Raw genomic sequence first — 14,781 nt, 5'->3', positions numbered from 1 at the left:
CTGGAAAAGTACAGCGGTCAGGCAGCATCCGGAAGAGCAGGATAGTCGACGTTTCTAGCATAAGCACTTTCTGAAGCTTCCAGAAGCTCACTGAAGATTTTACCTAGTATGGAGACAAAATATCTGAAAAAGAACCTTCCAGTTCAGCAAGCAAGTGTACATCGAGTATCTCTAGTCTCTGAACTGCTCTTGTAGCCACTGTTTTTATGTGGTGAATCCAGATGAGTATCTGGTCAATGGTAACCCTAAGGATGTTGACTGACAGTGGGGGATTCAATGATGGTAATACCATTGAATGTCAAGGACTGGTGGTTAGAGTGTCTCTTATTGGCGATGGTCATTATCTGGCATTTGTGTGGCGCAAATGTTACTTGCCACTTGTCGGCCCAAGCCTGGATATTGTCCAGATCTTGTTGCAATTGAGCACAGACTGCTCCAGTATCTGAGGAGTTGCGCATAGTGCTGAACACTGCAATCATTGGCAAACCTCCCCACTTCTGACCTTATGACAGAGGGAAGGTCATTGATGAAGCATTTGAAGATGTTTGGCCCGAGGACACTACTCTGAGGGACTCCTGCAGAGATGTCCTGGAACTGAGATTATTGACCTTCCACAACCACAACCATTTTCCTTTGTTCCAGGTATGACTCTAACCAGTGGAGTGTTTGCCTCCTGATGCCCATTGATTCAAGTTTTGCCAGGGCTCCTTGATACCATACTCAGTGAAGTGCGACCTTGATGTCAAGGGCTGTCACTCTCGCCTCACCTCTGGAATTCAGCTCTTTTGTTCATGTTTGAACCAAGGCTGTAATGAGATCAGGAGCTGAATGACCCTGGCGAAACTGAGCATGTTATTGCTGAGCAGGTACCGCTTGATATCACTGTTGCTGACTCCTTCCATCACTACTGATGATGGACAGTATACTGATTGGGTGGTAATTGGCCAGGTTGGATTTGTCCTGCTTTTTGCATACAGGACATATCTGGATAGTTTTCCACATTGTCAGATAGATGCCAGTGTTGTAATTGTACTGGAAGAGCTTGGCTAGGGGACCGGCAAGTTCTGGAGCACACGTCTTCAGTACTATCGCTGGAATGTTATCAGGGCCCATTGCCTTTGCGGTATCCAGTGCCTCCAGCTGTTTCTTGATATCATATGGAGTGAATCGAATTGGCTGGAGACTGGTATCTGTGATGTTGGGGACCACTGGAGGAGCCTGAGATGAATTATCCGCTTGGCTGTTCTGACTGAAGATCTATGACTCTATTGTTACGATTGCATCAGCCTTACCTTTTGCACTGACATGCTGGGCTCCTTCATCATTCAGGATGAGGATATTTGTGGAGCCTCCTCTTCCAGTGAGTTGTTTAATTGCCCACCACCATTCACAACAGGATGTGGAAGAACTGCAGAGCTTAGATCTGATCTGTTGGTTGTGGAATCGCTTAGCTCTGTCTGTCACTTGCTGTTTATGCCGTTTGTCACCAAGTAGCTCTGTTTGGTAGCTTCACCAATTTGACACTTCATTTTTAGGTATGCCTGATGTTGCTCCTGGCATGCCCCCTACACTAGGCAAAAGTTGCTACTGCAGATGCTGGAAATCAGTATAGATTAGAGTGGTAGTGAAAAAGCACAGCAGGTCAGGTAGCATCTGAGGAGCAGGAAAATCGACATTTCAGGCAAAAGCCCTCATGCCCCCCTACACTCTCCATTGAACCAGGGTTGATCCCCTTGCTTGATGGTAATAGTTGAGTGGGGGATATGCCAGGCTATGAGTTTGCAGACTATGCTGGAGTACAGCTCCGCTGCTGTTGATGGCCCACAGTGCCTCATGGAAGCCTAGTCTTGAGCTGCTAGATTGGTTCGAAGTCTGTTCTGTTTAGCAAGGTGATATTGCCACACAACACAATGGAGGTTATTCTCAGTGTGAAGGTGGGACTTCGTCTCCAAAAGGACAGTGCAGTGGTCACTTGTACCTATACTATCATGCAGCCGGCAGATTAGTAAGGATGAGGTCAAGTATGTTTTTCCCTCTTGTTGATTCCTTCACTACCTGCCGCAGACCCGGGCTAGCAGTTGTTTCCTTTAGGACTCGACCGGTCATGCTGCTGTCGAGCCACTCTTGGTGGTGGATATTGAAATCCTCCATCCAGAGTACATTTGGCACCCTTGCAATCCACCATGCTTCCTCCAAGTGTTGTTCAGCATGGAGTATTGATTCATCAACTGAAGGAGGACTGTATGGGTTCCAGTGTCAATGTCAAGGATTCCCAGAGCAACTCCCTACTGCCTGTATACCACTGTGCTGCCACCTCTGCTGGATCTGTCCTGCTGTTGAGACAAGAGATATCCAGGGATGGTAATGGTAGTGTCTGGAGTGTTATCTATAAAGTATGATTCTGTAAGAATGACTTTTGTTAGGCTATTGCTTGACTAGTGTGTGAGACAGCACTTCCAATTTTGGCATTAGCGCCCAGATGTTAAGGAGGACTTTGCATGGTCTACAGTGCTGTTTGTGTTTTTGTCGTTGTTTTTCCTGGTTCCAAGGCCAATGCCAGGTGGTCCATCCAGCTTCAATTCTTTGTGACTTTCTAGTGATTGATACAACTGAGTGGCTTGCAAGGCCATTTCAGAGGGCAGTTCAGAATTAGCCAGATTGCTGTGCTGTGGAGTCACGTAGACCAGACCAGGTAAGGATAACAGATTTCCTTCCCTAAAGAGCATTCCGTGAACCAGGTGGGTTTTTCTGACAATTGATAACGTTTCATGATCACCTGATGATTAAGATTTTTTAAAAAATTGAATTCAAATTCCAACTTCTACCATAGCAAGATTCAAACCGAGCTTCCCAGAACATTATTCTGGGTTTCTGGATTAATAGTCGAGTGATCTCCAATCAACTTTGCAACTGATCTGCATCCAACTCTATCTTATGTTAACCTTTCTCACTATCCACCACTCCTCCAATTTGTGTGATCTGCAAATTTACTAATCAGACCACCATTCTATATGTTACAAGTGTACAATATTAGAAGGGTCTCAGCACTGAAATTTCAATCACCTGGCCAGGCTCACTCCACAGTAAAAGATTTAAAATAGCCCCTTCTTTCGGACTATCTACATTATTGTTTGAAGAAATTCCCCTGAATGCACCTAACAGATTCTGCCTCATCTAAGGCCCTGTCACTAAGGGATTCATAGTCAATATTGGGGAGGTTAACATCACCCACTACAACAACCTGTTGTTTTTGCATAGTCAGAATTGTATAGCACAGAAACAGACCCTTGGGTCCAACTCGTCCATGCCGATCAGATACCCTAAATTAATCTAGTCCCAATTAACAGCATTTGGCCCATATCCCTGTTAAACCCTTCCTATTAATGTACCCATTCAGATGCCTTTTAAATGCTGTAATTGTGCCAACCTCTACCACTTCCTCTGGCAGCTTGTTCCATACACGCACTACCCTGTCTGAAAATGTTACCCTTGGGTCGCTTTCAAAGCTTTCCTCTCTTACTTTAAATCTATGCCCTCTAGTTTTGGATTCCCCCACCTGGGGGAAAAGACTTTAGCTATTCACCCTATCCATGCCCCTCATGATTTTATAAAGCTCCATTAGGTCACCTCTCAGCCTCTGACAGTCCAGGGACCAAACAACAGGCAATTAGCTGTGCAGGTTACTGCTGGGTCAGACATCTGTGCAGGTTACTGCTGTGTTTTAATTCACTTCCCATGTGGTCACTGCCTTTGTCTTTGCCTTGCTCACTTTTTAAAGTGCTGTTGTTTTGATTTCTTCCCACCCCTCCCTCACTCCCCATTAAAAACAATGCAACAGCTTCTAAAACAGTAATTATTGCTTCTAGAATTCGAGGAAATCAGCTCCAATACTGAATATCTTTTTTAAAAATCAGCAGCTCTCATAGCCACAATTGTTTCTGTCCTCCATCTTGGATTACCCAAAATTCTCTTCCTTACCTAGCTTCCCATCTTCTGTCTGCATATCTTTATCTGTGTCTCTTGCAGACTTTTTGATGGGGTTGTACTGTAGGCCTCCATAGTATCTGCACCTTTTCTTATTTCTGAATTCTACCCACATTCTAGATGAGCTCTCCAAGATGTATTCTCTTAATACTGCAATGACTCTCTCGTACTTAATCAGTAATACAACTCCTCCACCCCTTGACAGTCTTCTCTATCATGTCTGAAATATCGAACCCCTGGAATGTTAAGCAAGTCCTAACCTTCTGTCAGTCAAGTTTTCTACAATGGATACAACTTTGTAGTTCCATGGAGTAGTCTAGGGTGTATGCTTATCTGCCTTACCTGTTATATTCCTTGCATTAAATTAAGTACATTTCAGACTGCCAGTGCTGCTGTATTAATTAGCCTGGCCCTGCCTATTCCTATCTTGGCTTAACCTCTACCTTCTCAATAATTCCACATGCTGACCAACTCTATTTTCCACCACCCTGCCAGACTATTCAAGCCCTTCTGATTGGCACTAGCAAATCTCCTCGGCAAAGATATTGGTGCTCCTCCAGTTTAGGTGTAACCTGTCCCTTCTGCCCTAGAAGAGATCCCAGTGATCCATATTCCTGAAACCTTCCCTCCAACACCAACTCTTCAGTCACATGTTCAACTGGATTAAAAGATTCTTTTGGTCCACTCCACTAATTGGAATAAAGGAAAGACCTAATCTTGCCATACCTTTTAAAGCTGCTCTTCTTTCTCAGTGAAACTAAACACTCACCAAAGCCCACATTTTGAATGCAACAGCAACACTTAGACCTCAAAGCCCCTCTTCAAGATGGCTGACTTCTCACAGAATCCTCCTCAGTTACTTCTAACTACTGTTATCTGGTACCTGCTCTTCCTCCAGTTGAGCACTGGTCCCTCTGCAATCCTGTCTCAGTTGTGATGACCAAGCCAACTTTTCCTAGAATCCTTCTCAGGCGCTTGTGGCTAGTGCCATTCCTTATTATGAAGATAGCAGCCTCACAGTTTTGAATTATGATTACTGAGACTTGGTACTTTTTTTTTAAGCTGACTCTGGTACAAGACTTTCTGCAAACACTAAGCCTGTTGAAGATGCAAGTGGGCTGATTGCATTACTAAATGAATTTGAGGAGATGAGCTTGAATCCTGTTTCTACGCTCTATTCATTCTGTCAACGGAAAGGATGCAGTCTGCATTTCCAAGAGGTGGAAAATTCAGGTATGCTGTGAAGATATGAAAAGTCCCTGTTAGATTTTTTTTTGAGAAACTCATTTATCGGACCTCCTATTATTGAGCCCAACCATGGTCTTGCTAATAATACCCTACACACACACACACACACACACACACACACACACACACACACACACACACACACACACACACACACACACACACACACACACACACACACACACACACACACACACACAGCTTCCTGCTGCATCAAATTTTTGCCCGAACATTTGTATTCTCTAGAAGTGTATGTTAGGAATATAGGACTAAGACTGATGAATGAAGTTGACGTACAGATGATGCAATTTTAGAACAGGCCTGGGAATCCAGCCTTAGGAAAGGTGTATGGTCTTTCAAGAGCAGTTATAGCTCATCTGAATTAAATTGCGACTTAAGAGGTTTAATTCACCATCCGTGTGTACACATTCATAATTTCCTTGTATTCAAAGGTGAGGAGTGATTGATTGTTTTCTGCTTATTCAAGACATTTGGACAACAGGGGCACTGCTTGTTACTGATTCCTAATTTTTCACTTGAACTGTTGCAGTCTGTGGTTTTGGCCCAGTCATAGTACTCTTGGGGTTGGAATTCCAGGACCAGAATCCGTGATCATATAAGACAGTGATATAGTTCCAAGGTTGGATGTTGTGAGACTCCGAGGGGAGTGTACCCAGTGTCTGTGTTCTGTGAGGGATGAGTTTGGAAAAATCCTGTTGAGTTGTTGCCGTGCATTATGTAGTGCACACTTCTCTGGTGGGAGTGGTAATTAGTTTTCTTAAGATTGTGTGTGTGTGTGTACAGGATGTAGATCAGTTGAACTGCTTTGTTTGGATAAATGTGCTCCAGCATTCAAGACAAGTAGAAAGCCTTCTAGATGATGGACTGGCTTTGGGAAGTCAGGAATTAGGAATTCTCAATGACAGGATTCTCAGTTTCTGATCTGTTCTTTGTAACCACAGTATTTACATAGCTAATCAAATTAAATTTCTGTCTGTTTTTAGTCCAGGTACTTGGGTGGTTTGGTGATGCTAATGCTGTTGAATCTCCAAGGGTAGTTCTCTTGTTGGAAATGATCATTGATTAGCACTTGTACAGCATAAACATTATGTACTATTCATCTGCCCAAGCCCAGGCCTTGCTACAAACCAGTATGGACCTTCAATATCTCTGGAGTTATTTAAAATGAATAGGCTTACTACAGTCATAGCACAGAAACCATTATTGCTATAGTGAGGAAATCTAGAAATGGAAGAAAATTGATTTAGGTAATTTTAAGAGAGAAGTTAGAAAATGCTTCAGAGGGTAACAGAAATCTGGAATACACTCTGCATTAAAAAGCAACGATGGCTTTCAAGTGACCAACACATTTTAATTAGGGAAGTGTTACTGGCGATGTGGGGGAAAGTGGTATTGAGGTACAGATCACCTGTGAGTCTAATTTGAATGGTTCGACATGGTCAGAGGGCTGAATGGCTTGCTTCTGTCCAATGCTTTCTGATTTGACCATTTCAGGATGTAATTTTTGAAAATAGCTGCTTTCTACATTATATCATCATGGTGAAAATCAGACTTAATATTTTGATTGCCAGAGGCTGCTGCTGTTTCGCGTTATTCTGTTTGTGCAGTCGTGGATGGGTTCAAGTTTCAAGAAGGTTCGGGTTTCAGCAAAAAAGAGGCCAAGTACTATTCTGCTAAAATTACATTGAAACAACTGCGCCAACAGTTACAGCAAATTGCACCCAAGGGTAAGGAATCTACATGTTAGATTAACTCAGTATTGTTTGCAGTGTAAAATAGTGCACCACTATTCTTTGCGAATGCTTCAATTGCACATGCTCTGAATAAGTACAATTTTTAAAAAAAGTTCACATGGGATGCAGATATCTTGCGGGTATCTTTGCAACAAACTTTGCTCTTTTCAATTCAGCATCTAATTTAGAGATTGCTGCAGGCAGTATTTTCTGTCGAGCATTTCTAACAATGCATGAGAGATATGATATTGAACACTGAAAATGGAAACATTGACCGGTGTCTTTACATCATTGTTGGATAATTTTAACTTTGAAAGTTAAAACTTTCAGTGGAGGTTACAATTTCACTTTTGAGTTTGCTTATTAAAACTGATTTCTCAAAACATTATTGGAATAGTCCTAATGGATCTCTTTCATTTGATTTGTAACTGGTGATGACTTTTTATCCTACCCACCCACCAAGGCTACAATTTTTACTATTCCTCCTGTGCAAGAACCCTTTTCATAACTACAAAATGATACTTTTTTTGTGTTTGGCCATTTCTTTGCCATTGCCATTCAACGTGAATCAGCATTGACTGTTTTTATTTGACAAACAGAGGATGTTGAAAGCACTCTGCAAGGTCAGGTAGCATCTTTTAAATAAAAACACTTTAATGTTTCAGATAGAAATTCTGTTGACGAATCATTCTCGATCTTTCCTTCAGTGGAAACAGTTTCTCCCAATCTATTGAAATGTACAGTATTCTTAGTGGGCTTAGTAGGATAGCTATGCGATGATTGTTTCTCCTTTTGTGAAAGTCTATCAGGAAGCATAATCTGTGTAAGGGTCCACCCACTTTGAGACTGACCATGAGGAGGAATTTCTCCTGAGCATATCCTGTGGAATTCTTTACCTCATAGGGCTGTAGAGTCTGGTGATTAAGTATATTCAAGACGGAGGTTGATTTTTAATCAGAAACTGTGTCAAAGGCTAAAAGGTAGTAAAGTTGAAATTTATTAGATCCCATTGCATGGCCAAATAGTTAATTTCTCCCCAAGCACCTTATGATCTTATCCTTTTTAAAACTTGAAACGTGAGACTGAATTTTTGAGCAGATGGAGATGGTCACTGGCTAAGCTAAAATGATGTCAGGTACATGAATTTAAGTCCTGCCCTAAACCTATGCCCCATTTCCCAGAAGATGAAATGGGGGCAGAGTGCACTTAATGCTTACTACTTGACTATGCCATAAGCCTGAAGGTTATTGTTGTAGAGTTAGAGCTACATGTCTGTCAGTTTATATTGTCAGCTACTGGAGTTATCAATCAATGTCTTTTGAAGTGAGATTGTAATTACAAGTGCTTGTTTTTAATAAGTGGTTATGCATTAGAGGCAATATAGTGAGTCATTATCTCTTTTAAATAGCCAACTCATCAATAGATACCCAAGTTTTATTAACTTCAGCATAGGTCCCAAGATGGATACAGGAAGAGTTGCCAGGTGTAAGGACAGTGGATGAGGGACATGGGAAGGCACAAGTTTGCACTAAATTATTGTTGGGCTATAAAAGGTTGTGGGATTGATTTAAAGAGAAATTGGGTGCATGAATAGGAATGGTGAGGTTTGAAAAACTTGTTTTTTCATTTTCAGTGGCAACAAAGTGCCAGAGCACCAAGGTTGGCCTTTCCTACAGCCCACATCTACATCTGGAAGTGCCAGTAACTTTCAGACGTGATGGGCTCAACTCCCATTGTTGTCTGTGTAAAACTGTTTGACCAACATATGAATCATCTCAGCAACCCTTGTGAACAGGAATCATTGAACTTGCTTTCCCAATTTCCCCTCCATCATTAATACATGCTCGTTTTTTTTGGTCTGTATGCTTGTATGGGGGCGTTTAATTGTTAATTAGTAGTTTTGAGCTGACAACACCTGACTACTTACTTGTAACCAGAGTCTAATTACTGTAATAAATAGTCATTCTTGTTAAGTACAGTCAGTTCTGATATAACGTGATAGTTCAGTTCTCGTGCAATCTTGTGTTATAAGAAAGTCATGCAGTAGCCATCCATTTAAATAATGGGACCAGAGTTGCATTATAGCCAGTATAAGTAACGAAAGTTCACATTCTACAAATAACGGTCTAAATTCTTCAATCATGTTAAAGCCAATTTGCATTTAAGAAACACACACATTTTTTGCAGAACCAACTCTACAGAAACCTGGTCCATGCTTTCTATCAACCTGAGTACAAAAGTTAAGTAAATTGAGAAATCTGTGTACTTTTTAAAATCTTTTAATTTTTTTGACAACCCCAGGTAATAGTGGGCATGATTTCTAACATGCTGTCATGGTGAAAATGTAACATCTGCACTTCGGAATAAAAATCTGCCTAAAACCTTGGAAAAGCATCCCAGATATTCAGTGATAATTCAGGTTTTAGGATTGGGCAACTCTAATGCCTAATCAGTGACTTATAAAGGTTCAATTCAATATGTAAGCCCTCAGGTAACTTAAAAATAGAGTTTAATATGACATGCATTCTTAAATTGGCAAAGATCACCTTGTTCAACAGTCTGCAGGCCAAAAAAGAAGGAGCATACCTGAAGAAACCGTAATTTTAAAAGAAAACAGCAAGGTTAAAGGTGGGTCATGGATCATGTGATCTTAACCTGATTATTCTTATCTGTTCCTAAATGTCAGTGTCAGTTAATCTGGTGCGACCAAGCTAGGATATAGTACTTTTCCATTCTAATAGTGTCAGGTCTTGGTCATTTGAAGGAGGAAAATTTCAGTTTGCACCCTGCCGAACCACCTCTAACCTGCACAAAGCTTAGAGTGCCTGTTTTTTGCACAATTCAAATTCTTTCTCACTGATCAAGGAAACAGAAGTTTTGTTTGAGTGAGGGCAACCCTTGAGTCAAATCTTTACTACTGTACAACAATATTCTTAAGCTCACTTTTAGAAGCTTTATATCACTAGCCTTTATTCCTTCCCTAACCTAACACAAACACTGACTGCAATTTGTCAACAAATATCTTTCGCAGTGTAATTTGCCATAGTCACAAGTTTGAACATTATTCAACCAATGGTACTCTTCTCGAAGTAGTAAATTATAGTTATTTTACCATGGAACATTGTTTGCATATGCTGGATGCAAGATTTTTGTTTTCTAAATTGTTCAGTATTCTGATGGTAGAATTACTATTTCTTTTTAAGGAGTGAATTATGGATGATCACACAAAACAAATTTCCAACCTGCCTTTATTCCTTAATCTTTAGGGAGTCACTTCATTTGTTTCCTTTGCAGTATATATTGTATGTTCTGTTTATATTAGAGATAAAAACGGTGATTGACAAAGTGATTTCTGCACTTACTTCAGATCTTTGGCAAAATAAAATGAAAGGAAGTAACTGCAAAATGGACTACAGTTCAATCATTAGCTTGTCTTTTCACTCCACAGTGTTTTGGGTGAATAATCAAAACAAACTGGGGATTAAACATTAAGAACTCTTTTTTGTAATAAACTTGGAAAAAGGGTAAAAGTTGGAGACCATTGAGTCAACAAACATCACATTGTGTGCTAATAAGCTGAAAAGAGAGATTACCTTTCAGCTGAGATCATTATGGTATTCCCTTATTCTAGGGGCTACATAGTCTTCTGTTTGCCATTCAAGTTCTTGTACTATTGACCAAGAAATTTCCACCTGAGTAATTTTAAAGTATTCTGTGACAGTTCTTGGTCTTGATTAGTTTGCTAAAAGGAAGAACAAAATTGACTTGATTTGTGTTAAATCCCTTTAATGCATAAAAATAATGCCCTTGCAAGTCTGAGAAGTTAGTTATGATAAGTTTTTAAGTGGGTGAGATCTAAACCTGAGGCCCTACACCAGAGGGCCTCCCTTCCACCCACCTCTGACCTTACTAAGAGTCTGTAAACTCTAAGTTTTCAGGTTTTCTCTTTTTTTTTTGTTTGCCTTTTCTTCTCTTCTTTGTTTAGTCCTATGTGCACTTTCAGATTAGTGGGGTATGGCTGTTAGGGCAGTTGCATGTTCCTCCAGCAGAATGTGGGAGGTGAGCAACACTACACATGTCTCTGCTGACCACATCTGCGGGAAGTGCACCCAACTCCAGCTCCTCAAAAACAGAGTTAGGGAGCTGGAGCTGGATGAACTACGGATCATCCAGGAGGCTGAGGGAGAAATTGAGAGGATTTGGGAGAAAGGGAATCAGTAGATAGGGCAGGGATCCCCTGTGGCCATTCCCCTCAGCAATAAGTAACCCGTTTTGGATAATGCTGGTGGGGACGCCAAGCTGGGGAAAGCTTCACAGGAGGCTCCCAAGCACTGAGGATGTCACCTAGACAGGGGACAAAACGTCTGCAACACAAATTCCCAGCTCGGCGAACAGAACCACAACAAAGCCATAGTTGTCAGGTCTCTGGTACTGAGCTGGCACTGTGGCTCAGAAGGGAAGAGGGGAGAATAGAAAAGCACTAGTGGTAGGGGACTCAATAGTTAGATGGACTGACAGGAGATTTTGTGGTCAGGAACGGGACTCCCGGAAGGTATGTTATCTCCCTGGTGCGAGGATCCAGAATGTCGCTGATCGGGTTTACAGGATTCTGAAGGGGGAGAGCAAGCAGCCTAAAATCGTGGTACATATTGGCACCAATGATATAGCCAGGAAAGGGATTGAGGATCTGAGGAGTGACTGCAGAAAGCTAGATTGGAAGGTGAAGAGCAGGACGAATAGAGTAGTTATGTCAGGTTTGCTACCGGTGCCACGAGATAATGAGGTGAGGAACAGTCAGCGAATACAGCTTAACACGTGGCTGCGAGGCTGGTGCAAGAGGGAGGACTTCAGATACCTAGACCACTGGGATGCCTTCTGGTGAAGGTGAGACCTGTACATGAAGGACGTGTTGCACCTGAACTGATGGGCACAAATGTCCTGGGTGGGAGATTTGCTTGTGTAGTTTGGGAGGGTTTAAACTAGATTGGCAAGGAGGTGGGAACCAGAGCTACATATCTGAGAGGGGGATAGTGATAGGATGTAGTGAATCTATTGGGAAAGTTTCTTGCATGATGAAACAAAGGGATCAGTTAAAGTTAAAGTCTGCTTTAATGCAAGGAGTTTCAGAAATAAGAGTGACGAGCTTAGAGCATGGATCAGTACTTGGGGCTATGATGTTGTAGCCATAACGGAGATGTGGGTTTCACAGGTTCAGGAATGGTTGCTAGATGTTCTAGGGTTTAGAACGTTTTTTTAAAAAAAAAACGGAGGGTGAAAAAAGAGGAGGGGGTGTAGCATTGTTAATCAGAGAGTGCATCACCGCTACAGAAACAAAGGTTGTTGAGGAAGGTTTGCCTACTGAGTTAGTATGGGTGGAAGTTAGGAACAACAAGAGAGTAGCCACCTCATTGGGGGTTTTCTACAGACCCCCAAATAGCAATAGAGAGATTGAAGAACTGATAAGCTGGATGATTTTGGAAAAATGCAGATGTAGAGGGTTGTTGTTATAGATTACTTCAACTTTCCCAATATCAACTGGAACCTCCTTAGTGCAGATGGTTTGGATGGAACCGTTTTTGTCAGGTGTGTTCAGGAGGGTTTCTTTACTCAGGACAGGTGTCAGATCTCACGGTGGGAGAACACTTTGGTGACAGTGACCACAACTGCCTCACATTTACCATAGCCTTGGAGAGGGAAAGGAGCAGTCACCAAGGGAAGATATTTAATTGGGAAAAAGGAAATTATGACGCTATCAGACAGGAGTTGGGAAGTACAAACTGGGAGCAATTGTTCCACAGAAAGGGCACAGTAGACATGTGAAGACTGTTTAAGGAGCAGTTGTTGCAAGTGATGCATGATTTTGCTCTTCTGAGACAAGTAAGAAGGGGTAAGATTAAGGAGCCTTAGATGATGAGGTCCGAGGAGCTTCTTGTCAAAAGGAAGAAGGCAGCTTATGTAAGGTGAGGAAACAAGGATCTAACACAGCTTTAGAGGATTACAGACTTGCTGGAAAGGAGCTTAGAAATGGACTGAGGAGAGCCAGGAGGGGGCATGAGAAAGGCTTGCCAGGAAGGATTATGGAGAACCCAAAGGCATTTTACTCATACATGAAGAATAAGAGAATGATCAGAGAGAAGGTAGGACCGGTCAGGGATAGCATTGGGAACTTGTGCGTGGAGTCTAAACAGATAGGGGGAGCTCTAAATGAGTTTTTTGCCTCCTTTCTCAATAAGGAAAGGGACCTTGTTGTGAATGAGAACTTTTAGGAGCTGAGATATAGGCTTGAACAGATCAAGATTGATGTTGATGTGCTAGAAATTTTGGTAAATGTTAAGCTTGGTAAGTTCCCAAGGGCCAGATCAGGTTTATCCTAGGTTGCTCCGGGAAGCAAAAAAAGAGGTTGCTAAGTTGCTGGCGAAAATCTTTGCTTCCTCACTCTCCATGAGTCGTACCGGAGGATTGGAAGGAGGCGAATGTTGTTCCTCTTTTCAAGAAAGGTAATAATGAAATCCCTGGCAATTACAGACTAGTCAGTCTTGCGTCTGTGGTAGCAAGGTTTTGGAAAAAATTCTGAGATAGGATTTATGACTATTTGGAAAAGCATAGCGTGATTAAAGGTAGTCAGCTTGGCTTTGTGAGGGGCAGGTCATGCCTAACTAATCTTATCGAGTTCTTTGAGGAGGTGACAAGACAGGTCGACGAAGGTTGAGCAGTGGATGTGGTGTATATGGACTTCAGCAAGGCATTTGATAAGGTTCCCCATGGTAGGCTCATTCATAAAGTCAGGAAGTATGGGATAGAGGGAGATTTGGCTATCTGGATTCAGAATTGGCTGACAGAAGGCAGGGAATGGTTGTAGATGGTTGGTGGTCAGTGTTGAATAGTGTCACACAGGGCTCTGTTCTTGGGCCTCTGCTCTTTTGTAGTTTTTATAAATGACTTGGATGAGGAGTGGGTTAGTACATTTGCAGACGACAGAAAGGCTGGAGTGCCGTCGTTAGTATCAAGGGTTATTGAAAGCTGCAGTGCGACATAGACAAGATGCAGAGCTGGGCTGAGAAATGGCAGATGGAGTTCAACCTGGATTAATGCGAAGTGATGCATTTTGGAAGGTCTAACTTGAATGCTGAATATAGGATTAATAACAGGATTCTTGGCAGTGTGGAGGAACAGAGGGATCTTGGTGTTCAAGTACATAGGTCCCTTAAAGTTGCCACCCAAGTGGATAAGGTTGTTAAGAAAGCATGTGGTGTTTTGGCTTTCGTTAACAGGGGGATCGAGTATAAGAGCTACAAGGTTTTGCTACAGCTCTACAAGTCCCTGGTGAGATCACACTTGGAATATTGTGTCCAGTTCTGGTCGCCTTACTATAGGAAAGATAGAGGCTTTGGAGAGGGTGCAAAGAAGGTTTACCAGGATGCTTCCTGGACTGGAGGGCTTGCCTTATGAAGAGAGGATGACTAAGCTTGGACTTTTCTCTCTGGAGAGAAGGAGGAAGAGAGGTGACCTGATCGAGGCATGGATAGAGTCAATAGGCAGAGACTTTCCCCAGGGCAGGATTGACTGGCACGAGGGGTCGTGGTTTTAAGATATTAGGAGAAGGTATAGAGGAGACGTCAGGGGTAGGTTCTTTACGCAGAGAGTTGTGAATGCATGGAATGCTTTTCCAGCGGTGATGGTGGAAGCAGAGTCACTAGGGACATTTAAGCGCCTGCTGGACATGCATGGGGACAGTAGTGAATTGAGGGGTTCATGGGTAAGGTTATTTTATTTCACATTAGGATTAATCCTCGGC

General features: G+C 42.1%; 1 protein-coding gene across 1 annotated transcript in view; it reads left to right on the top strand.

The window, feature by feature from the left end:
- The window catches only part of LOC122542896 (adenosine deaminase domain-containing protein 1-like), an 89,798-nt gene that overhangs the window by 16,391 nt on the left and 58,626 nt on the right, over positions 1 to 14,781 (top strand). Inside the window, exons 3-4 of the mRNA XM_043681025.2 lie at positions 5,047 to 5,217; positions 6,825 to 6,980. Of these exons, the coding sequence (XP_043536960.1) occupies positions 5,047 to 5,217; positions 6,825 to 6,980 (327 nt within the window). The remainder of the gene's footprint in view (positions 1 to 5,046; positions 5,218 to 6,824; positions 6,981 to 14,781) is intronic.

The sequence above is a fragment of the Chiloscyllium plagiosum genome, unplaced genomic scaffold (genome assembly GCF_037043375.1).
Source record: "Chiloscyllium plagiosum isolate Xiang-an unplaced genomic scaffold, Cpla_swu_hap1 HiC_scaffold_47, whole genome shotgun sequence".
NCBI classification, from domain to species: domain Eukaryota; kingdom Metazoa; phylum Chordata; class Chondrichthyes; order Orectolobiformes; family Hemiscylliidae; genus Chiloscyllium; species Chiloscyllium plagiosum.
This window is presented reverse-complemented; position numbering and strand designations above follow the sequence as displayed.